The sequence below is a fragment of the Silene latifolia genome, chromosome 9, assembly GCF_048544455.1.
Source record: "Silene latifolia isolate original U9 population chromosome 9, ASM4854445v1, whole genome shotgun sequence".
NCBI classification, from domain to species: domain Eukaryota; kingdom Viridiplantae; phylum Streptophyta; class Magnoliopsida; order Caryophyllales; family Caryophyllaceae; genus Silene; species Silene latifolia.
The window spans coordinates 9,363,371-9,387,733 of NC_133534.1; the positions used below are offsets into that span (position 1 = coordinate 9,363,371).

At 42.0% G+C, this 24,363-nt stretch overlaps 2 protein-coding genes across 2 annotated transcripts; both read left to right on the forward strand.

Annotated features, from left to right (window-relative positions):
- The first annotated feature begins 12,543 nt into the window (after positions 1-12,543).
- Positions 12,544-13,864, forward strand: LOC141599032 (putative 3-hydroxyisobutyrate dehydrogenase-like 2, mitochondrial). Its single transcript, XM_074418906.1, has one exon. It carries the CDS (start codon positions 12,664-12,666, stop codon positions 13,618-13,620), a length of 957 nt encoding a protein of 318 aa, XP_074275007.1. The 5' UTR covers positions 12,544-12,663; the 3' UTR covers positions 13,621-13,864.
- A 5,670-nt stretch (positions 13,865-19,534) lies between these two features.
- Positions 19,535-24,342, forward strand: LOC141599034 (serine hydroxymethyltransferase 7-like). Its single transcript, XM_074418908.1, has 4 exons — positions 19,535-21,252; positions 21,970-22,375; positions 23,307-23,408; positions 23,549-24,342. The coding sequence occupies exons 1-4, from the start codon at positions 20,218-20,220 to the stop codon at positions 23,770-23,772; spliced, it is 1,767 nt and encodes a 588-aa protein (XP_074275009.1). The 5' UTR covers positions 19,535-20,217; the 3' UTR covers positions 23,773-24,342.
- The last annotated feature ends 21 nt before the right edge of the window (positions 24,343-24,363 follow it).

The window sequence follows — 24,363 nt, forward strand, 5'->3', positions numbered from 1 at the left end:
CATGCGGCCGACGGAGAGCAGATACCTAGGAATTTGAGGAAGATGAATAGGCGAAGAGATGTGAATGAGTGTGTTGAAGACGCTTGGTCACTGTTGCATTGATTGACGTTCAACTGTTGCAACGATTGACATTCCGTGGTTGCATGTCTGACACGTGTCTGATCGCTGATTGGCTGGCGCTTTATGGGCTGTGCCCTGATTGGTCCTTCCTCATGGGCTTTTCCCTATAAATAGGGCAGTTATTCCGTGATTTTGGCCACCAATTTCATTTTCTCAAATTTTCTCCAAAATCTTCATCTTTCTAAACTTTCAAGGGCTTCCTCTTCTTCTAATCTTCTGAGTCTTTGATCCGGCGAGTGTTTTTCTTCAAGGTAAACAAACAAATTTTCTTTTATTTTGTTAGTAATTGTTGCGAACATGTCTTCTGCTGACGCCGGGACTAGTACTTCTGCGCCGGGGGGTTCCCCGTCGCGTCTTGACGAGGAGGGGATACTAGATGCCATCCCGCTAAGGTTTGGGGGCCCTAGGTCTCCTTCTCCCGTAGTTGATCTGTCCAATTTGGAGGAGTGGGAGGATGAGGATGATGCTAATGACGATGAGAGGACTCCTGTTGATGGTGAGAGGACGACTATCCCGGATCATGGTGAGGCCTGCACGACTGGTCTCGACCGTGTCTGGACAAATAAATTCGCAAGCTGTTCCGGAGTGACTCTTTTCGGAGATCATTTCTCCTTCGGTGAGGGATATAAAATTGTTATCCCTGAGGAGGGTCAGGCGGTCTGTTGCCCTCCCCCGGGTCATATCGGCGTGTACATCAGGCATCTGGAGCATGGGCTCCGGTTTCCTTTGAATGAACACGTCATGGCCATCATCAAAGCTATGAACCTCGCCGTGGCCCAACTGCATCCGTTGGCCATGAGGACGATAGTTGGCTTTGTGTGGCTCTGTCTCTTTAAGGGGGAGACCCCTACGGTTAACTTATTCCGCCGACTTCATAGTCTTCGGCCGTCAATCGCCGGTAAGGTGGGGTGGTACGGCGTGCAGACGGAGCCAGGATATGTCTCCGTGAACAAGCTTACTTCTTGCAAAGACTGGCAACGGCGATGGGTATACGTCCAGGTGCCGGAGGACTACCCATTGCCTCGGTCTTTCCAGAGCCCCGTTTACTTGCGGTGTGAGACCCGGGAAGAATATGAGAAATATATCTCCCGGGGTAACAAGGTCAAGATGGACGCTTCGTTGGTCCCTCTTACTGCGGATGAGAAGCGGGCGTGCGATTGTTTGACGCCGAGAAGGGATGGCGCCCCGACTCGATTATTCTTCGAGATGAGCTGCTTGGCCTCGTCGGCCTCATACCGGCCCTCAACCGGGGTGAGTGGGATCGGTGTGAGGCCCACCTTTGCTTGTTATGTTCCTTTTTTAGAGCTTTGTTTTACTTCTTTTATGTAACTCTTGTTTGATTCCTTGCAGATCGGTTTGGTCAGGATCTGTCTGAGGGGACTTGAAGAGGTTAGGGCTTGATAAGGACGGGAAGGTTGTCCAGCAGCATCCTACGGCTGGCGGGCGTGATCGCAGACTAGCCCCTAACGAACTGATGGAGAAACAGATGAAGGCCTTTGATCTGGAGGCGGCCCATGCAAAAGTCCTCGGAGGCGTGCCGAAGAGAGCAAAGAAGGCAGCGTCCAAGTTGGCGGCGGTATCAATGCCAACTCCCTCTTCGACCCCAGTGGTCCAAAAGGATCATGTGGAGGTCATCGAGATTACTGAGGGGGAGGTGACCGTTGCTAAGGGCCCTTCTCCAAAGAAAAGGAAAGAGCCACCGTCTGCTTCCACCGTCGCCGGGGAGAAGCCTGACTCAGCCGGCCCTCCAACTAAGAGGGTCCAGACTGGTACGGATCTAACTTGTGGTTCGGATTTAGCTGGTTCGTTGGACATTCCTGATGACAGACTTTCTGATGTGTCAATGCATGGTGACATGGATGCTCTATGTAAATTTTTTGTAGATCCACCGTCGGCAGCCGCCGTTCTCACTGAACGGCAATTAGGAAGCAGCCTGAGAGGGTTATTGAGAAGGCGGGTGATAGAAATGTCACCGTCGACTCCTCAGCTCAGAAGATTCCTCCCACCGAGCTCGTGGCGGAGGGTGTGAAAATATATAAGAGGCTGGCGAAGTGGACCCGACTGGCCGGCTCCCACATCATGGAGCAGGAGAAAGCCATGGCCCAATCTGGGCCATTGGTCGCAAAGCTTAAACTTGATCTCTCTGCTGCAAGGGGGGAAGCCGGGAAGGCTAAGCTGGATCTCCTTGCTGCCAAGAAGCGTGTGGAGGAAGCTGAGAAGCTGCTGGTGGCCGAGAGGGCCAAGGCTGAAGCCGCCACCGTCAAGTTGATGGGTGAGCGGGACAGGTACAAGGGCGCCCATGATGCCGCGGTTGCCAAGGGGGAAGAGTGGAAGGGTCGGTACGATGCCCAATCGGAGGCGCACAGAGCTATTCTTGCTCAAAAGGAGAAGGATATTGAGATGCTTCAAACTGAGCTTCTCCCTAAAATGTGTGCCGAATTTCGAGACCAGGCCGAGGAAGCGGCCAGGGAGGCGATCAAAAAACTCTTCACCGACGGATCCTTCCCGTGGGATAAATTTGACCAGCTCCTGGATAAGATGGTTGATGCTGCGGAAGCAGCGGCTGCTGAGAAGGCGGAGGCGGCGAAGGCGGCTCAGATAGCTGAGGCCAAGGCGGCCTATGATGCAAAGATGAAGGAGGCTGAGAGGCTAAAGGCATTTGGAAATGTCGAGCCCTCTCCTGAGCCGGCCACTGAAGATGCTGCCGCCACTGAAGATGCTGCTGCCACTGATGGAGGGCAGCAACAGGCATAGGGAGACGGGCGGTCGTCGCCAGACTCACCCGGCATCTCGGGTAGCTTTAGCTGTTCGGGGGCCAATTATTGAGCCTTTCCTCCCTGCCATCTTTTGGCGCTTCAAACGATATGCTTGTAATCTTTTGCTTTTCTTTTCCTTGTCTTGTTGTAAAAACTCTTGGTAGGTTGTGTTTAGGCTTATCCCTATGGGGACGGCCGTCGTCTGTTTTCTCCTTTCAATTATTTTTAACAAAGTTTGTTTTATTGGCCTTTGGCTTGGCCGGGGCTTTGATCACAATCCCTTACTTGCCTTCTTGTGTTATTAATTGAGTGCCTTTGTCTTTACCTTTGGTATGACCGAGGCGGTTTGAATGCATATCTCAACTGTGTAACGTCTTTGACGTATCGACCGATGTGTCCCCGTCGCTCTCGGCATTTAGCCGAGGCAAATGGGGTTACGGCTCGATAGCATTTCTTCTGGCGTATCGGTCGTTGTGTCCTCGTCGCTCTCGGCATTTAGCCGAGGTAATCGGGGTTACGGCTCGATAGCATTTCTTCTGGCGTATCGATCGTTGTGTCCCCATCGCTCTCGGCATTTAGCCGAGGTAATCGGGGTTACGGCTCGATAGCATTTCTTCTGGCGTATCGGTCGTTGTGTCCTCGTCGCTCTCGGCATTTAGCCGAGGTAATCGGGGTTACGGCTCAATAGCATTTCTTCTGGCGTATCGGTCGTTGTGTCCCCGTCGCTCTCGGCATTTAGCCGAGGTAATCGGGGTTACGGCTCGATAGCATTTCTTCTGGCGTATCGGTCGTTGTGTCCCCGTCGCTCTCGGCATTTAGCCGAGGTAATCGGGGTTACGGCTCAATAGCATTTCTTCCGCGTATCGGTCGTTGTGTCCCCGTCGCTCTCGGCATTTAGCCGAGGTAATCGGGGTTACGGCTCGATAGCATTTCTTCTGGCGTATCGGTCGTTGTGTCCCCGTCGCTCTCGGCATTTAGCCGAGGTAATCGGTGTTACGGCTCGATAGCATTTCTTCTGGCGTATCGGTCGTTGTGTCCCCGTCGCTCTCGGCATTTAGCCGAGGTAATCGGGGTTACGGCTCGATAGCATTTCTTCTGGCGTATCGGTCGTTGTGTCCCCGTCGCTCTCGGCATTTAGCCGAGGTAATCGGGGTTACGGCTCGATAGCATTTTCAAGCGATCGGTAGTTGTGTCCCCGTCGCTCTCGGCATTTAGCCGAGGTAATCGGGGTTACGGCTCGATAGCATTTCTTCTGGCGTATCGGTCGTTGTGTCCCCGTCGCTCTCGGCATTTAGCCGAGGTAATCGGGGTTACGGCTCGATAGCATTTCTTCTGGCGTATCGGTCGTTGTGTCCCCGTCGCTCTCGGCATTTAGCCGAGGTAATCGGGGTTACGGCTCGATAGCATTTCTTCTGGCGTATCGGTCGTTGTGTCCCCGTCGCTCTCGGCATTTAGCCGAGGTAATCGGGGTTACGGCTCGATAGCATTTCTTCAGCGATCGGTCGTTGTATCCCCGTCGCTCTCGGCATTTAGCCGAGGTAATCGGGGTTACGGCTCGATAGCATTTCTTCTCTTTGGGTGGCAATTATGGAGGGGACAAGCACTTGGATGGAAAACTTGGGTGATTCTTCATTTATGATCACGCGTTGGGGTGTCCACATTGGGTTTGGACACCTCCGCCGCTATACAAAGTACTTTCTTAAGTTGTCGGTGTTCCAATGGCTCACCAAAGGCACACCCTCCATGTTTGTCAGCCGGTATGTACCCGGCCTCATCTCTTCAACCACTTTGTAGGGACCCTCCCAGTTGGCCGTCAGTTTACCATGAATATTTCCTTTGTTGGTGGCGACCGACTTTCTTAGGACTAGATCTCCTACTGTTAAGTCCTTTTTGTGGACTCTTCGGTTGTAGGCTCTTCTCATCCGGTTTTGGTATACTGCCAAGTTGAGGCGTGCTGTATCTCGGCTTTCTTCGACCTGGTCCAGGGAGGCTTTCAGGCCTTCCTCATTTTCGACTGGGTTAAAGGTAGCCGTTCTGAATGTTGGCACCGTCGCTTCAATTGGTAGGACTGCTTCGGATCCATAGACTAAATGGAAGGGAGTGTACCCCGTTGCTTCTTTCTCCGTGGTCCGTAGGGACCAGAGGACGCCGGGTAGTTCATCAGCCCATATTCCCTTAAGGTCTTCCACCGTCTTCTTCAAACCGTTGAGGATCGTTTTATTGGCTGCCTCCGCCTGTCCGTTGCTCTGTGGCTGGCAGACGGAGGAGTATGCAAACTTGATGCCAAGTTCTTCTAACCAGTTCATTATTAGGTCACTCCAAAACTCCCGGTCGTGGTCAAATACCATGACTTGGGGCAATCCAAAACGAGTTATAACATTTTCCCAGATTACCTTTCTAACTGCAATTTGTGGTCTTCACGCAGATCGCTACGCCTTCAACCCATTTGGTGAAGTAATCAACGGCGACGATCAAGAACTTCCTTCCTCCGGAGGCCGTTGGAAACGGCCCTAGCATATCCATCCCCCACTGTGCGAAAGGAAGGGGACTAAGCACCGGTTGTAGGTCTCGGGAGGGAGCGTGTATCACGGGGGCATGCATCTGACAGTTCGTGCACTTCTTGGTCTTTGTTCTGGAATCTTGAAGGATGGTGGGCCAGAAGTAGCCGGCTCGGAGAGCTTTGTGGGCTAGTGTTCTTGCCCCCATATGGTGTCCACATATGCCTTCGTGAATCTCCGTCAGTATCAGCCCTGCGTCGGCCGGACCGACACATTTCAAGAGTGGTCTTATTACGGACCTTCTGTACAGTTCCCCTTCGAATACCAAGTACCTGGCGGCGATCCTTCTTATCTTGGCCGAGAGATTGCGGTTATCCGGCAACTCACTTGTAAGTTTGTATTTCATTATCGGGGTCATCCACGTCGTCTCGGCTTCCACGTCGCCCACCATGCCGATGGTCTCACTGATGCTCTTCGCATTCCTGATGTCTACCAGCACGGTTCGGCTGACGTTCTTGATGGTTGAACGGCAAGTTTTGAGAGAGCGTCGGCCGGTTGTTCTCGGACACTGGGAACACATTGGATTTGGAAAGATTTCAATTTTTGCTATGTCGCTTTCGCCCTTTCCGGGTATCTTACCATCCCGTCGTCCCGAGCCTCAAACTCTCCTCTGATTTGGTTAGTAACCAACAGTGAGTCCGTCTTCAACATAATGTGCTCTGCTCGGCGCCCTAGCTAGCTCGACTCCGGTTATCACCGCCTCGTATTCGGACTCGTTGTTCGAGGCCGAGAAGGTAAATTTCAAGGCGTACTCAAACTCGTCCCCGTTTGGGCTGATGATAAGGATGCCGGCTCCCGAGCTGTTCGTCGTGGAGGAGCCGTCGGTGTAAACCTCCCATACACCTGGGTTTGGTTCTTCTTGATATGTGCATTCACCGGAAATCTGCAAGTGCTCGCCCCTTTATCGAAGGCCTTGGTTTGTACTGAATGCCGAAGCCAGAGAGTTCCACCGCCCATTTGATAAGTCTACCGGATTGTTCGAATTTCTCCAAAGCTTTTTCCAAAGGCTGGTCGGTTAGGACCGTTACGGGATGTGCGTCGAAGTAGGGTTTTAACTTCCTTGCGGCAACGACGACGGCAAAAGCTGCTTTTTCAATTAGTGGGTAATTTCTCTCGGCGGGCAACAGCGTATGGCTGACAAAGTAGATTGGGTGTTGCTGCTTGTCTTCTTCCCTGATGATTACGGCACTGACCGTAGCCGAGGTAACCGCTATGTATAGGTATAGCGTCTCCCCTAGTATCGGCCTGGACAGAGTTGGGAGAGTCTGAAGATGAGCTTTCAGTTGCTTGAAAGCCGTGCTCTGTTCCTCCCCCCAGCTGAAGTCTTTATTCCCTTTCAACACTTTGAAGAATGGGGTGCTCTTGTCGGCTGACCGAGAGATGAAACGGGCGAGAGCCGCCATTCTCCCGGTCAGCATCATAACCTCTTTTCGATTCCTTGGTTCCGGCAGGTCTAGGATTGCTCGGACTTTGTCTGGATTGGCATCGATGCCTCTCGCACTGACAAGTACACCGAGGAATTAAACTATGAAATTAAATAGTTTTCTTTCCTTTATTGTTATTGTTAATCGATTAAATTGATTGGATTTTGTTTTATAATTGAATTAGGTTATGTGGTAGGTTTTTATTAAAATTAATTGAATTAGTTTAGAAATTGTTAGTTTTTCTATTAAAATTCATGTTAATTAGTTGTTATTATGTAAATTTTGGTATTGTTATATGTTGTATGCGCAATATACTTGATTGGGTGTGATTATTGAGTCGAATTTTGTTGTTGTTAATCGGATTGGGAGTGAATTTGAAGGGTTTTAAGGCCGACACCGTGGGTGAACGTTGGGAATGGAGGTTTGGCCGTGGTTGAAACGTGGTAATTCCACGTTTTACCGTGGGTGAAAGTTGGGAATGGAGGTTTGGCTGCAGTCAAACGTGTGATTCTCACGTTTGGCCGTGGCTGAACGTTGGGAATGGATGTTTGGCTGCGGTCAAACGTGTGATTCTCACGTTTGGCCGTGGTCAAACGTTGGGAAATATTGTTTGGACGTGGTCAAACATCTATTTTTGTTGTTTGGCCGTGGTAAAAAAAAATGTTTAGCCACGGTCAAACAAGGTATTTTTTTGTTCAACCGCGGTCAAAGAAGGGGCATTTTTGTTCGGCCGCGGTAAATTAATTTTTTTTTTTAAAAAACCGTGTTTTATGCTATTATTTGCCTTTTTTTTTTTACTTTATATGATATTTAGTCGATTAACGTGTTTTCTAACAACTTATAATTTCCTAATGCAGATGGCAGATCGAAATGAGAGAGGAAAGGCAATCATGAATGCTCCGCCTCCGCCTAACATACACGACCGTACCGTTGGGCATAATGTTACGGGCTCGAAGCGTCGTTTACGAGTGAAGCAGGCCCACAAGCAGCCACCCCCACTTCGAGAGACGTCTGGAATGGTTATGATGCCTACTCCCGGTCACGTCGTTAGCGAGACGGAGGAGGCGAGGTCACGGGAGGTTGCTGATAGAGAGGATGAGCCGTCGGATGACGGTTCCGGGGAGGAGGAGGAGGATGCTGGAGAGTATGTGGTCCAACCGAACCCGCCACCGCCGAGAGTGTTGAGTCTGAAGTTGGGCCGGGATAGTAGTGGACGTTATTCGAGTGTTAGAGAGTCCTCTAGCACCGATAGGTCGAGGAGGCCGAGGAAGGATAGTTCTTGGATCTTGAGAGAGCCCGTTCCTGGTGGTCCTAGGAACATTGCCACCCTACGGAGTTTTGGTGGTCACGTTGCGTTCAACAGTTGGTCGGACCCTAACCCGGAGAATATGAGGTCGTGGATCAAGCTCTACGAGAGGCCGAAAGCTGCGAGGGAGATTAGGCACATGGTTCTCACTGAGGGCGTTGCAACTAGGGTACAGGCGAGCGGGCTTGGGGTTTTGAAAGAGTGTTTTACCACCGGTCTAGATGATAACCTCCTTAGTGCTTTTATCAAGAGGTGGCACGCGGATACTAACACTTTCCATATGCCTTTTGGAGAGATTAGTATCATGCTCCATGATGTCCAGCATATTCTTGGGATACCTGTTAGTGGTGATCGGGTGCTTGTGGGCGGTTCGGGCGAGGATGATGACAGTGGTCTGAGGGGCAAGATTGCGAGGTTTTATGGAGTTCCTGAGTCCGATGTTGTACCACCGCTATACAAGAATGGCGGTTTACTAACATCGGAGTTGAGGAATGTTGTTTACCTAGGGAACGAGCCTAACTCGTTACGGGCTTACCTCTTGATGTTACTGGGTCATACTCTTTTCATGGATAAGAGTGGTGATAGGGTGTCCACTCAATTGTTGCCCTTGTTTGATAGTCTTGAGCGGGTTGGTTCATATGCTTGGGGTGCGGCTTGTTTGGCTTACTTGTACCGACAACTAGGGATAGCATCGCGCCGAGATAGTAGTGGTGTTAGTGGGTGTCTACCGTTACTCCAGGCGTGGATATACGAGTACTTTCCTAGGTTCCGACCCGGTGGTGGTTTTTTTTTTAGGACCGTCCTCTTGTCCAGGCTTGGGCCACTTTGCCTCGGGGTAAGGGCGATTCTCATACTTTTCAGATGTATCGTCATAGTTTGGACGATCTTAGGTCGGAGCATGTCCGATGGTTGCCTTACGGGAACCGTCCTCAGGGAGCTTGCAGAGTATCGTTTTACTCGGGTTTTATTAGGCATCTTGATATAGTAGAGCCGTACCAGCCGGATCGGTGCATGCGTCAGTTTGGGTACCGTCAGACTGTCCCGGTCTCGATGCCTATTGCGGTGAATGAGTCTCGGCCCGCGAACGGGACTTACAGGCTGGACTTCGGGCAAGAGCCCGATAGGACATGGATGTCCGAGATATCCATCACACACCTCTGAAACCTGTCAAAGAAATCATACATGCCTTTCGAGTGTACTGATGGATACATGTCTTGGTATGCAGACCATTCACACCCTTACCTTTACCCCCCCCCCCCTCACACCGCCTCCATTTTCGGTCTGTCGAGTTTCATGAGGAGCCGGAAGTCGCCCTAGCTCTTAGTCGTAAGTTCAAGAATGTCTTCCAGCAAGATGATGAGGAGGCTGAGAGAGATACTATAGAGGATTTGTTTGCGGGGATGCGTCTTTACTATGAAGACGTGTATGATGATTAGTTTGTTTTTATTTTCTTATGTTTTTCTATTTGTTTGGATTATGTTTGTTTGGATTATGTTTGTATGGTTTTTTTCGTATCTTTGTATGGATAATTTTTATATGTTTTTTTTCAGATGTTTGTCTTTTTGTTTGGAGACGGTATTTAATTAAATTCAACGATATTTAATTAAATGACTTAAAATGTAATTTAACATAATTTAATTAAAACATTCATTAATTGAAATACAACGACATTACATAAACCACTTAAAATATAATTAAAACATAAACCATTTAAAACATAATTAAAACAAAACTAAACTCATACCCTAAACCCTAAACCCTAAACCCCAAACCCCAAACCCCAAACCCTAAACCCCAAACCCTAAACCCTAAACCCCAAACCTCAAACCCCATACCGTAAACATAACATAATTAAATAACTATCGAACTTAATTATCTTCCGATGAAGAAGACGACGATTCCTTATCTTCTTCATGATCTTGAACCTCAATTTCTTTATGTTGGGTAGACATATATTCAGTCAACAAATCATTCAAGTAGAGATAAAGAATTCCTTGCCCCGGCACTCTACCAGCACATAAGTCTGATAGTCTTGGGTAATCGATCACGGTGAGGATGCGCTCAAAATTTGTAAAGATATCACTTTTTAACCTGCGAAACTCCCACATCTTCTCGTTTAGTACTTCATCAGAAACAACCTCATCTCTAACTGCTGGAGTTAGAATATGATCCGGGTTCCCTTGTAAAATTATACAAAGGCTACCAATTGGAGGCTCTTCAAGCATGTGCCATACAGTGGCACTGGGAACCACTGATTCAAGACGCTCAATTAGAATTGGTAAATTTTGAACAATTAGATCGATTCTTATTTGATAAACTCTGGTTTTTTGAGCATTTGTGAGAACCATTTTAGTATTGTAGTGAGTGAATAGGATTGGATGTTGTGATTGAAATTGACATAGAATGGCCTATTTATAAGCTATTAATTGTAACGGCTATTTTTGAATTGTAACGGTTATTTTGAATTATAACGGTAACATTTGAATTATAACGGTAACATTTGAATTATAACGGTTATTTTGAATTATAACGGTAACATTTGAATTATAACGGTTATTTTGAATTATAACGGTAACATTTGAATTATAACGGTTATTTTGAATTTCAAGTGTATCTTGTATTTGTTTGTGTTTTTTATGTTAGCCATTGTTATGAAGTAGTGAGTATTTGCAAAACCCTCGGAGGTTACAATGTTCCACACCACCGTCTCTTTATCATTTTTAGACACGAAATTTTGAACGGCACGTATACGAAACTTGCATGAACACTTCTGCGACCTCCTTAGCTTTTCAAGATCGTCCGATTCTTTTGGTTTACCGTGTCTTTTACATCGAAAATAACTTGCCAACAACCCGTTCTTTTTCCTATTTTTAGCTCCGTTATTTGCTTTAACCAAAGCAAACCCATTCTCAAATGCGATTTTCTGAGCCCAATTGAAAGCATCGTCACGCGTTTCGAAATCTATAGTAGTCTCGAACAACGGGTTGTAATCAATTGGATTCTCGCCAAAATCCTCCCACGATTCCTGTTACAAGCAATAAGACTATAGTAAGACAATAAAAAAGATTAATAAACAACATAAGTTGCGTAAAACGAAAGAAAAACATGTAAAAACGAGTAGAAAACGAGTAATTCATGCCTAAAACACGAGACTCAACAAACGACCGCGGCGAAACATTACTTTCCATCGATCAACCGCGGACGAACAACGAAAACCAACTTTAATCCACGGCCAAACAATAAAAATCAACATTTGACCACGGCCAAACAATGAAATCCAACGTTTGACCACGGCCAAACATTGAATTCCAACGTTTGACCACGGCCAAATAGTGAAATCCTACGTTGGACCATGGCCAAACGTGGAAATCAAACGTTGGACCATGGCCAAACGTGGAAATGCTTCGTTTGGTCCGTGGAAACGTTGGTTTCCAACGTTTGGACCGTGGTCTGAACGTTGGTTTCCAACTTTGGCCATGGTTCATCTTTCGGGGGACATTTTTCAGATTACGCAACAAATTCAAACATTCGCTACTACTAAGTTAATACGTCAATTAATTCAACTATCGAATAGCATGAACGATGCGCAAAAAAAATTGAAAAATTAAGCAAATGATTAAGTTGTTTACGCACCGTTGAATCGAGATCCGACATATTGTTAATTGTTGTTGTTGTTGTTTTTTGTTTTTAATTTAGTTGAGTTTGAGAGAATTTTTTTTAGAGAGAGAAAGTCAAAAGGGCAGTCATCGTCTTTTTTATGAAAAACGTCGTCGATATTTACTAAAACGTCGTCGATATAAATCAGCCCCCTTTATAAATCTGATAGGACACAATACTTCATAAGAACATTGAATTAGCCAGGCTCATTTGTCACGTCTCGAAGAAAAGAGTGTAAAAAGCTAAGACTTAAGATTAACTTTTTTATGGCCTATCAAATTGTTAACCACAAAATCTATTGAAGACGACACGTATTCGTCACTTTGAAGTGACGGATACCATTTTCTCTCACAAATGACCCAAATAGAGGAGAGAGGGAAGCACATGGGGTGCACCCACCTTGTCCCCTCTATCCGTTTTATGAGTGACATTACCCGTCACTTGCTCCGATCCGTCTTCAGCAAGAGTAACTGGTTGTTAACATGGATAGTTTAATTTGAAATGAGAATTTGTGTTAATAAAAATTACTTTAATAAAAAAAAAATCTCTACGAAATTAATATCATCATCGACAATCGTGAATTAAACTATTTTGATTTTTTTTTTTTCTTCACCCTGGTAAATTTTTTTTTTTTTTTTTTTTTTTTGAGGGAAAACATGGGGTCTTCACCCTGGTAAATTATCCAAAAACAACCGACGCAATAGATAAATTTTATAGGAATCGAACCCATAACCTCACGATATTTACTCACTAGATCAATTGATTGAATCTCTTCTAACCGCATCGATCTCACACTAAAGACCCAAACACCAACCTTAATCATCTAATCAGCAACTCCAATAATGGCGGAAATACCTCCATTAATCCCCAAAAATGGAGCTCCATATCCCACATCAATATCACCATCAACCACTCGTATTGGATGGATTGGCATTGGAGTAATGGGAGAATCAATGGCGTCTCGCCTAATTTCTGCAGGTTACTCTCTCACCATTTTCGCTCGAACTCCTTCAAAAGCCGCCAATCTTCAATCACTCGGCGCAAAACTCGTAAATTCCCCGGTCGAAGTTGCGCAATCAAGCGATGTTGTCTTCACTATGTTGGGACACCCGCAAGATGTTCGACGAATTGTCTTAGAGAAAAACACTGGTGTTTTATCCGGTTTAGGACCCAATGGGGTTATAGTTGATCATACTAGTAGTGACCCGGGTTTAGCGAAAGAAATTTTCGCAATTGCCCGAGAAAAGAATTGTTGGGCAGTTGATGCACCTGTGTCTGGGGGTGACATTGGTGCTAAAAATGGAAACTTGGCGATATTTGCGGGTGGTGATGAGAATGTGGTTGACTGGTTGAACCCGTTGTTGCGAATAATGGGTAGTAAAGTGAGTTATATGGGTGGGGCAGGGAGTGGGATGAGTTGTAAGATTGCTAATCAGATTATAGTGGGTGCAAATTTGCTTGGGTTGAGTGAAGGGTTAGTGTTTGCGGGGAAAGCGGGTTTGGATAAGGGGAAATGGGTTGAGGCGATACGAGGAGGGGCAGCAGGGTCTATGGTGATGGAGTTGTATGGGGGTAGGATGATTGAGAGGGATTTTAAACCAGGTGGGTTTGCTGAGTATATGGTTAAAGATATGGGTATGGGGGTTAATTTTGTCGAGGGTGGGGAAGATGATGGGGTTGTTGTTTTGCCTGGTGCGGCGTTGACTAAGCAGCTCTTCTCTGGGATGGTTGCTAATGGTGATGGGAAGCTTGGCACTCAAGGGCTCATTAGTGTTATTGAGAGGATCAATGGCATATGAGGTGAATCCGTGAATGCTTCTGTTTCCTGTCTTTGTGATAAGCATTGTGTGTGTTTAATGATGACTTAAATGATGTATATTGTCTATGATTAGACCTGTGTTGCCTCTGTAGCACCTGAGTTATCTGTAAAACCTAATTGCTTGTGGAAGATAAGGTGAAATCCCATATGTAAATGAATGTTTAGCTGCACTGTTGGTTGCCGATATTCATGATGGAATAAATTCTGCTTGCTTAGATATATGTAAATCAAAATGGCTCACTAAAGTGGTTGTCCTTTCTTTTGTGAAGTAGCGGTCCTTCAATACAGTTCTCGACGCAATTTTCATCTTGAGTCATTCGGAAACAGCCTCTTTGTGTTGCTAACACAAGGGTAAGGCTGCGTACATCCGACCCCCCCTTACCCCGCAATTTACGGGAGCCATTGAGGCACTGGGGTAATGTTGTTGTTGTTGTTGCTTAGATACATGTCAATGTACGAATTACCCAAGATGATAAGAGTATTTTGAAGAAACCTTTAATTAAGATTCTTCATCAAAGATTAGAGTTTGGTTAGAGGTATGTTTGGATGCAATTATCTGCCTCAAACCCGTTCCTCAAGTATTTGGGAAGTAACAAGTGGAACAATAGAGGCAGGGATAAAAAATGTCAACTTGTTGCCACCACACAAGCAAGCTTTCTCTGATTTTTAAGCTATTAAGTTTCCCATTTTTTTTGTGCTCATTATGCAAGATTTCTTTCTCTGTTATGATATGATAATCAAATGAATATTTTTGCTCTAGCTCAATATGGCCTTTCTATAACAAGTATTAGAGGATACTTCTATGTAAGTGCTAGAGGTGTACTTATGTTGGAAGTGTGGAACCATCCCTAAGTAGATTTCGTAGTGGCATTTTCCTGATCGGAGAACAGATTGGTCTCAATTGGGTTATGAATTATGATGTAAGCCTGTACCTACTGCATGTCCAAGTAGGAGACGTATCCTAGTTTTTTGTCATTTTGTATGTGCTACTGCTGTATGCTTATATCGTCCGTGTCATTCTAAGATTCTTTACAGGGGAGGGAGGGAGAGAGGGAGGGAGGGAGAAAGCCGAAAGGTAAAAGATCGTAATCTGGGATTATTGTTAGTATGACTGTACGAGTATCAGAAGTACAGTCAGGATTCACAGTTCCTCTAATTTTAACTTAAGCAAAAGATTTATATCAAACTATGTGAACAACTAGGCGGCTGTAATATATACTTATATAGACTATAGGAGCATGTGGCTGTTTTGTTCGTGTTATGGCGGTTTTTTCTTATATGTCATGGTCATTTTGAGGTTGATGTTTTACTGGCACTTGGTATGGCAATAGGCCAATATAGCCAAATAGCACGGTAGGACCTGATGTTTATACTTGCAAGACCTCTTAATATCTTTCTGTGATTGCTCATTGTATGGATGTCTGCTGTCTAGTAACTAGGAATTTGGAATTGGGGTGATGCCGTTTAGGTCTAGTGGCAGAGTCCTCGTCATGCAATAACTTTATTTTAGTTCAAATTTGGATTTTATTTGTATGAGATGTAAATTACAAGTTTCCGCCACCACCCCATCACACGCACACAAACATTTATGGCGATGAAGTTGTTTGGGGAGAGGATGATCGAGAGGGATTTTAAACCAGGTGGGTTTGCTGAGTATATGGTTAAGGAGATGGGTATGGCGGTTGATTTTGTCGAGGGCAGGGAGGATGATGAGTTATTTTTGTTTTGCCTGGTGCGTCGTTGACTAAGCAACTCTTCTCCGGGATGGTTGCTAATGGCGCTAGGAAGCTTGGGACATAAGGTCTTATTAGCGTCATTGATAGGATCATCTGTGAATTTAGGAAAATGTCCCTTAATCTGGCCTTTCTATATCAAGTATTACCGGATGCTTTTATGTTAAGTGTTAGGAGGTGTACTCATGGTGAAATTGTGGAACCAATCCTAAGTAGATCTCTTTAGTTGCGTTCTCTGGATCTGAGAAGAGAGACTGGTCTCATTTTGGTATGCTATAATTTTCTGCGTGTCTAAGTAGGAGCCGTATCCTAGTTTTGTGTCATCTTATCATGTGCTGTTGCTATATGCTGATTTCGTCCAGAGAGGGTTTACGGGTGGAAGGTAAACAATCATATCTAGGTTTATTGCTTGGTATGAGTCTCCATTGTGCCGTGACTCTACGAGATTCAATAGTTCTTCTAATTGTAAATTTAAGCAAAATAATATTTATACCAGGCAACATGAACAAAACTAGGCGGCTTTAATATTGAGTCTGCACATGATTATGTGGCTGCTTTGGAAGTTTTTATTTTATTTGATGTTATGGTCATTTTGAGGTCGATCTTTTGCTGGCACTTGATACGGCGATAGGGTATAGGACCTGATGGCCTATGCTTACCAGACTGATTAATATCTTTCTATGACTGTTCGTTGTATGAATGTCAATAACTACGCTACTGGAATTGGGTGATGCTGTTTAGGTCACCGGTCATTTCACAACATGTGTTGTTACTTGTTAGTACTCTCTTCATCCCGAATACTAGTTGAGATCCCGTGCTAAAGCACGGTATTTGAGAGCTAAAGAATGATATTTGTGAGTTTTGCTTATATAGTGGCCATTTAAGATATTTGTATAAATGAGTTGTACTTATTATTAAGTTCTAATGTACGTTATAATGTTAGTGATATATTTAAAAAAAAGTGTACTATTTAAAAGACTTTTAGATTAAATTATTTTTGTGCAAGCCTTTTTTTATTATTCCATATAATGAAAACCGATTATTATTCAAAAACATACTCTATATAGGGTCACTACTAATAGGGGATATGATCATTGAGTTAAAAAAAATGTAAGTATAATCTCGTAGTATATATAGGATATATATATTATCATACTATATAATATCACGTAGCATATAGTCATAATAAATAAGTATATATATTATAGGATATTCATAAATCAATATATCACGTGCATATATTATTAATTGAGATAATTATAATATGACGGGATAATTATAATATCACGTAGCATATATTCACAATATGAAAATTATATACCTAGTATATAATTTAATTTTTTATTTTACATTAATATGTTTTTTAATTTATTTTTAGGTTTTTTTTTTTATGAAAATTGGAGTGTGAATGCGTTATTAAATAGCAAGTTAATTGAATGCAAAATATTTTATTAAATATGGGATAAAGTTGTGGAATCTTTTTTGCCAAATATTTTATTTGTGGCAAAGATTGAGCCAATATTTTGATTTTAAATTTGATTTTATTAAAGATTTGTAAGATTTGTATGTAATGTATGAAGAGTTCATTTGGATGGAAAAATATCAGTTGGGCAGATTTGAAATTTGGGCCATTATTAGAATAAGTATATGGGCTAATTTGATAAGTTGAAAAATTAGGCCCTTTAAGAAGGTGAAGACAATTGAGCGGGAAAAAACATAAGATTTCTTATTCTTTTAGTTATAGGAGGATGGTTATCGTTGTTTGAAATTCCCTCGCATATCTTTGTCCCAGTCATTTCAAAACATATCGTGGTCGGTTTAATCCACAAGCCCTTGGGTTCAATTTTTCAAGACATTTATATTTTAATGGTATTGAGGTGCAAGCTTATTATTTTGTCGTTCAACGCCCTGTTGAAGGCCTTTGTAATATCATTATTTCTTTCAATAGGTCTTGGTATAGACGGGTGGGTCGAATAAACGGGTAAAGACCTCTAATAAAATGAGTAGGGGGACAAGGTGGGGCACCCTCATGTGCTTTCCACTTTATGGCAAATGGGTATTTTGTGAGAGAAAATGGTATCCGTCTATACGTATAGACGGATAATGTCCGTCTATAATGAGAATTTGTGTATTTCTTTTCCAATGCGCTGGAAGATTGAGAGTTTCAACTATTTTGTCCATCACGCCTCGCAATAGATCGTTGTATTGTACTACCACAGAAAAAATGATTATTTTATGTTAAAAATGACCACTTTAAGGTGCCACTTTTTTAAATAAAATGAGCATTGTTTATAAAAAATGGTCAATTTTTGCCTGTTTTACCGTACGACGTGTTGACGGTCACACATAATCCCCCCTTATACAAAAAGAATAAGAGTTTCTTAAAATGTTACCGCCTAAATGACTTGCTATCTAGAACCGAGGCAACTATTCTATGCAATAGATAATTTTATGTTTAAAAAGGGTAATATTTTTTCAATTTGTATGAACATATTGAAATGATTTTTTAATTTTGTTACATAAATGAAATTACACTAATTATAGGTATGATGTGATAGAAATATTTCATTATTATTATTATTTTTTGAAACAAAACATGATGGTCACGGACTTTTTTTTAGCAAATACGTTCTAATTAATTCTATTATTCTGTTTTTTGAAACAAACGTATTACAAGTGAGAGTATTCATAAATTATTTTGTTTTTTTACTTCTAAAAGGAAAAACTTACAAATAATATACGTTTTCTTATCGTTTAACTTAATATCTATCTTTGCTCCATACTATGTGAACATTTAAACTTTGGTTAATTTTTAATTTTTTTTAATTTAACATATACATAAATATATTTATTACAACACATATCCTTCCATTTTTCAGCTTTTCATAAACACTCATGCTCGAACTACTCGGCTAACTCTGGTTTTTTGAAGAAGCCCTTCATTTGAAAAGAAAAACCAATACCCGATCTATGATGTAAAATATATTTTTTATTCTTTATCTGATTGTATTTTCAATGTCATTCTTTCACGTTTATATTACGCCTTTAATGAAAATAATGATACAATAACAATATTTTTTAAAGTAAAGTTAATCTTAGGCTGAGTATAAGTGTTGAACCTTCTCTTTTCTACCTCTTAATAATATATTTTTTAATTAAATTTCAAATGGAGTTATTATAGTGGTAAAATTTTTAAATTCTCTAATATCTCTATCTAAACGTAAATTTCATAATTAAATTTCAAATGAAGTTATTGCAGTGGTAAAATCGTTAAATTCTCAAATATCTCTATCTAAAAACCGCGCATTTGCGCGGGATCTATACTAGTAATGTAGTAAGATATTTTACATCCTGGAAATATGAGGTAGTGGAGATGATCCATCCCCCTATACGGCTATACCCAATATGTAAATAATTAAATACTTTTGGTTCAAAAATCTTCACAAAGAGTAAAAAAGTAAAAAGTACGTAAATAAATGGGACGGAGGGATAATACCTTTGTCAAGTACTACCCATACTCATATATAAGACAAAAGCACATTGTCTAGGAAGTAACAATCTATTTTATCTTATTTACCTATATGAATAATATCGGGTAATACTTGACCGTCTTAAACTTATGACGAATATGCCTGTCACGAGGGAGGCTTGCTGAAAACATAAATACTCTTATTTGGTTTCTTAACCTTGAAGCTGACAAGTTCGACTTCAACTTTTAAGTATATCAAGAAAGAGAAATGGTCAAAGAAAAAAAAGAGAAAGAAAGAGTAATGGTCAAGAGACCACCAAACCAAAATTAGATTCAACATAAATTGAAAATGTGTGATGTAGTTTATGCTAAAACCACTTTACTTGAAAATAAAAGTAATCCATTATATAATATAATATACTTTTACATCATCGTCAACAACTGTTTATTTAGTACGAGTAACTACTATTCAACCTTAAACAATTTAGACTAAATATATTCTTTCGTCATCATTATTGGTCTCCTTTTCTCCATAAAGAATAAAGTCCATGTTCGAATTTTCAAACTAATCGATCTTGTTTTGACTTGGTACTCACTCTCACCTACTAAAGTCATATTCTTTCGCCATCATTATTGGTCTCCTTTTCTCCACAACTTATCAAAATTCCTTTTATCAACAACTTCTACTACATATCACTTTATCACATACTCACGAATTAAGTAACTTATCATAAAACGGTCTTAAACCCTTAATTTAAAACTTAAATATCAACCCTGGGTGGTTAGAATAATATAATTCAAAGATGGTGTCCCCATTCATGAAGGCATGAAGCTAAAGAACCCGTCCAAACTTCCCATAAATATCTCCCTTCCTTTATAACTACGTCCAGGTTCATCCCTTTTCCCCTTTCTCCCCCTTCCTTTACAAATAATCCAGATACTTTTATAAGACGGTCTTACATATTTAAAACCGCTTTATACTCCGTATTATCTTAATGTAAATCTTGTCACTTATTACAACGTCCAGATTCATCTTATCCCCTCCCTTTATCCAAATACTCCGTTTCCGTTTTTATGTAAGACGATTTTACATAATTAGAATCCGTATTACCATATCTTTGTATAAAACCGTCTCACACAAAACTAACAGTATAAATAAGTCTCTTGTCATTATTCACTCTGTTTCTCATTTCTCTTCCTCTCTCTACACCGAACACTCTAATCTAGGGTTTCCTCGATTCCAATTTCATGGAAATTTCCCCCTTTTCTTCTCCTAATCAATCAATTTCTCAGTTTTCTCCTTGTTATTGTTCTTGTTGTTGTTGATTTTGTGATTGTAATTGTAATTGAATTAATTTAATTGTGAAATTTGTGGATGGATATGCAATCGAATTTATCGTTAGGGTTATTCTCACACTCGTCGCACAATTCATCACTTCCACCACCTTCATCAAACCCTAATCGAAGAGGAAACCCTAATTCCTCTCTTGCTCTTCAATTGCTCGACCAAACCTCTCGCCGAATCGATAATCGAAGAAGCGTAGGCGAAAGTGAAAGCGGCGCCAATACGATTAATGATGTCGAAGAAGATGAAGATGATGACGGGGTTGAGTTTCGGATATTAGGACACCCTATGTGCTTGAAACGACGTCGTGATAGGGAGGATTCGGTATCGTCATCGTCAACAGCTGTGACGAAGCGAGCGATGGTTGAATCGAGTGTCGAATCACGTAATTGTGTGGTTAAGGCGTGGGGGAATCAGTCTTTACAGTTGGCTGACCCGGAAATCTTCGACATTATCGAAAAGGAGACGCAAAGGCAGTATAAAGGGATTGAATTGATCGCTTCGGAGAATTTCGTGTGCAGGGCAGTAATGGAAGCGTTAGGAAGTCATTTAACGAATAAGTATTCCGAGGGAATGCCGGGGCAGAGGTATTATGGAGGTAATCAGTATATAGACGAGATTGAATCGCTTTGTTGTCAGCGAGCATTAGCGGCATTTGACTTGAGTTCCGAGAATTGGGGTGTGAATGTTCAGCCATATTCGTGTACTTCTGCGAATTTCGCGGTTTATACGGGGCTTTTGTTGCCTGGGGATCGGATTATGGGGTTGGATACGCTTTCAGGAGGGAATACTAGTCATGGGTGTTATACTCCTAATGGTAGGAAAGTTTCGGGTGCTTCAATTTTCTTTGAGAGTTTGCCTTATAAGGTTAATCCTCAAACTGGGCTTGTGGATTATGATAAGTTGGAGGAGAAAGCACTCGATTTTCGTCCTAAGATATTGATTTGTGGTGGGAGTTCTTATCCTCGAGAATGGAAGTATGCGAGGTTAAGGCAGATTGCTGATAAAAGTGGTGCCATTTTGATGTGTGATATGGCTCAGATTAGTGGCCTTGTTGCTGCTAAGGTGAGGTTTTCAAGTGTTTATTTTTCAAGCAAAATGGCTAACTAAACTGACTGTCTGACTACCCTTCTTTTTTTATTGTGAAATGACAGTTTTTCAACGCAATTTTCGTCTTGGGAACAGCCTCTCTGTGTCCTAAACATAAGTATAAGGCTACAGACGTCCGACCCTCTATCCCTACCCCTACTACCCTGCAATTTGCGGGAGCCCTTAAGGCACCCGGTTAATGTTGTGGTTTAGATGTTTGATGTCATGTGATTGTTTGGAACTTCGTTTTGATTGAGCTCTCGGCTGTACTTTAGTATATTGTTTACTTGGAGCGTCATGATGATATTTTTGTTTAGGAATTTTATGGCTATGGTAATCAAGATTTAGGGATGGAGTAGTTTCGTGACTAGTTCAATGCAACAGAGTATTTGTTATGTAATTGCTGTTATGTTAAGCACTATAGTTGCTAACTCGCTATGGTAAAGTGGTACGGAGTATTTGTTAGGCTCTGTGGAACTAGGAGATTATAAACTTACTGTTCTGAGTATCTACATGAGTCATGAACTTTTTGTTTGGAAGTAGCGAGATTGTTGTGATGTGTTCTCCCATGCTTTTTATTTCGTTACACCTGTTGTCTTAAAATTAGTGATATTGTCTAATTGGAGAAGTTAAAGTAAATTAGAGAAATTGTTATGTCTGCCTATGCCTAATTTTCTTGTGTATTTCCTACAGGAATGTGAAAACCCTTTTGAGTATTGTGACATTGTCACCTCTACAACTCATAAGAGTCTGAGAGGTCCCAGAGGAGGTATAATATTCTACAGGAAAGGCAAAAAGCCAAGGAAGAGAGGAATGCTGTTAAATCCATCTGATGATACTGAGCTTTACGACTTTGAGGAGAAGATAAACTTTGCTGTATTCCCAGCTTTACAAGGTGGTCCACACAATAACCACATTGCTGCTCTTGCTATAGCCTTGAAACAAGTTGCTACTCCTGGGTATAAGGCGTACATGCAACAAGTTAAGAAAAATGCTAAGGCTTTGGCCGAGGCTTTACAGCAGAGACGGTGTAAGATTGTAACAGATGGTACCGACAATCACTTGCTACTTTGGGATCTAAGGCCTTTTGGCTTGTCAGGTAATATTTTTTTGTTTTCGATTTTGTTTTGCTCTAGAATTTGACTTTTAAACTCTGCACTTATTAAAGTATAGACATGTACTTGGTCCTTGTTTGCTACGCTCAGCATCATGAGCAACTGTGTCCAAGTCATTTTGTGATCACTGGCAGTTTCTATCCGTTTTTTCACCAGGGAAGGAAAGTGGGGACTCAATAATTATCTCAGGAGAATGAAATAGATCGCTGTTATTTTTATCATATTTAATGTTTATAATGTGATCAATAATAAAAGAACATTTTGATAGTGCCTCAATTATCTCCCACCCGCTGTCCTAAACAAGGCCAAAAAAGGTATCTTGTTACGACAGTTCAATTTCGACTGTCAAAATCAGTAAAAACTGAAATTAGAGGAGTGGACGTAATCATCGCTTGGGAATGACAGATAAATCTGTCTAAAGTGTGTGATTTGAGAGCTAAATACTAATGGATACTCTTTTGTGGATGGGATTCATGGGAATGTAAGCTAGATGTTCAACTGTTCGTGATTTATTTTTCATGAAAAGCTGAGTGCATCAGTTACGTGAATTACGGTTTTGTTTTAGGATGTCGCTACAACATATTTTCGCTATTTATTGGGTTTTCTGTGTTTTTTGGTAGATGAAAACGACTGCCCACATTTTGAACGAACTGTTTCTTATCAAACTCGAGAAAATTAGAGCTTCATAACCTACCTAAATGATTAGTGGATTTTGTGCCCCAAACTCCCTTGTCAAACCCTACCTTTGATGTTATTACTCTGTTAAATTGACTATTTGCCATATTGTTTAGCCATTTGCTAGTTAGTAAGATCAACGGGTAGGACTCTCTTTGTATCCTTGCATATCTTAAATTCTTAGTGACATCGTTCTAAACATTTTTCAAGATCTTAACGATTTCTTTTCATATCTGCCAGGTAAGAATTTTGAGAAGGTATGTGAAACGTGTCATATGACACTGAATAAAGTTGCTTTGTTTGGAGACAATGGCACCATAACTCCTGGAGGCGTGAGAATTGGTGAGTAACCAAGCATAAGTATTATTCTCTCAAATTTTGACAATTTTATATGATATTTGTGATTTGTATTTTCTGCCAGACTAGTGGAGAATTTGTTAAAGAATAATGTTAACCAGTTACCTTTTTTTTGCCTCGCTCAGGTACCCCTGCAATGACGTCGAGGGGTTGTGTGGAAACAGATTTTGAGGTTATTGCCGATTTTCTTATAAGGGCAGCTCAGATCACTAGTCTCATCCAGAGAGAACATGGAAAGTTGCCTAAATGCTTTGTGAAGGGTTTGGAAAACAACAAAGACATTGTGGAGTTGCGAGCACGTGTAGAAGCCTTCGGTTCTCAATTTGCGTTGCCAGGATTTGATGCGTAGTTATTTTCTGGTGAACGAGCTTGCATTGCATATTTGCATTATAGGTGGTCCTTGATTTGTGATTTTGAGCCTATTTGCGTCATTGTTTGTATAGAGAAGGGTGATGCTGTCAATCTCAACTCCGATTCATGCTAAAAGTGGTCTGTGTGCTCAATCGGCTTCCAGGACCAAACGATTTTTGGCTTTTGCTTCATCTGGGCTGGTCCGAGCATAGATCAATCTGCATGGATAACCCGAGTCCCTAGTTTTCTGATCTGAAACCCCTTTTTGGTCCGTAGATGACAAGGAGGGGTTTCGAGGGTGGCTCCGCTTTTTGGAATACCTTTTGATTGTCACTATACCAAACTTATTTATGTACAGAGGAGATTAGTTATACATGTATTTGATACAGCGAGGTAAAGTGTCTGTTTATGATTTAGATAGTACTCCGTAGTGTTTTACAGGGTTCTTTTGGCACTTGGTCGGAAATTTTGTTTGTTTCCGCTTATGATTTAGATAGTACTCCGTAGTGTTTTACAGAGTGTGGAATCATTTTTGCATTATATCTGAAGAGCTTTGATTCACCAGAAATCCGTAATTGACATTTCAGTT

Bases quoted from the DNA above. Each gene is read 5' to 3' on its own strand.
- LOC141599032 (XM_074418906.1), top strand. From the start codon at position 12,664: ATGGCGGAAATACCTCCATTAATCCCCAAAAATGGAGCTCCATATCCC.
- LOC141599034 (XM_074418908.1), top strand. From the start codon at position 20,218: ATGGATATGCAATCGAATTTATCGTTAGGGTTATTCTCACACTCGTCG. The intron at 21,253-21,969 runs GTGAGGTTTTCA...TATTTCCTACAG, and splicing joins GTGGCCTTGTTGCTGCTAAG to GAATGTGAAAACCCTTTTGA. The intron at 23,409-23,548 runs GTGAGTAACCAA...TGCCTCGCTCAG, and splicing joins TCCTGGAGGCGTGAGAATTG to GTACCCCTGCAATGACGTCG.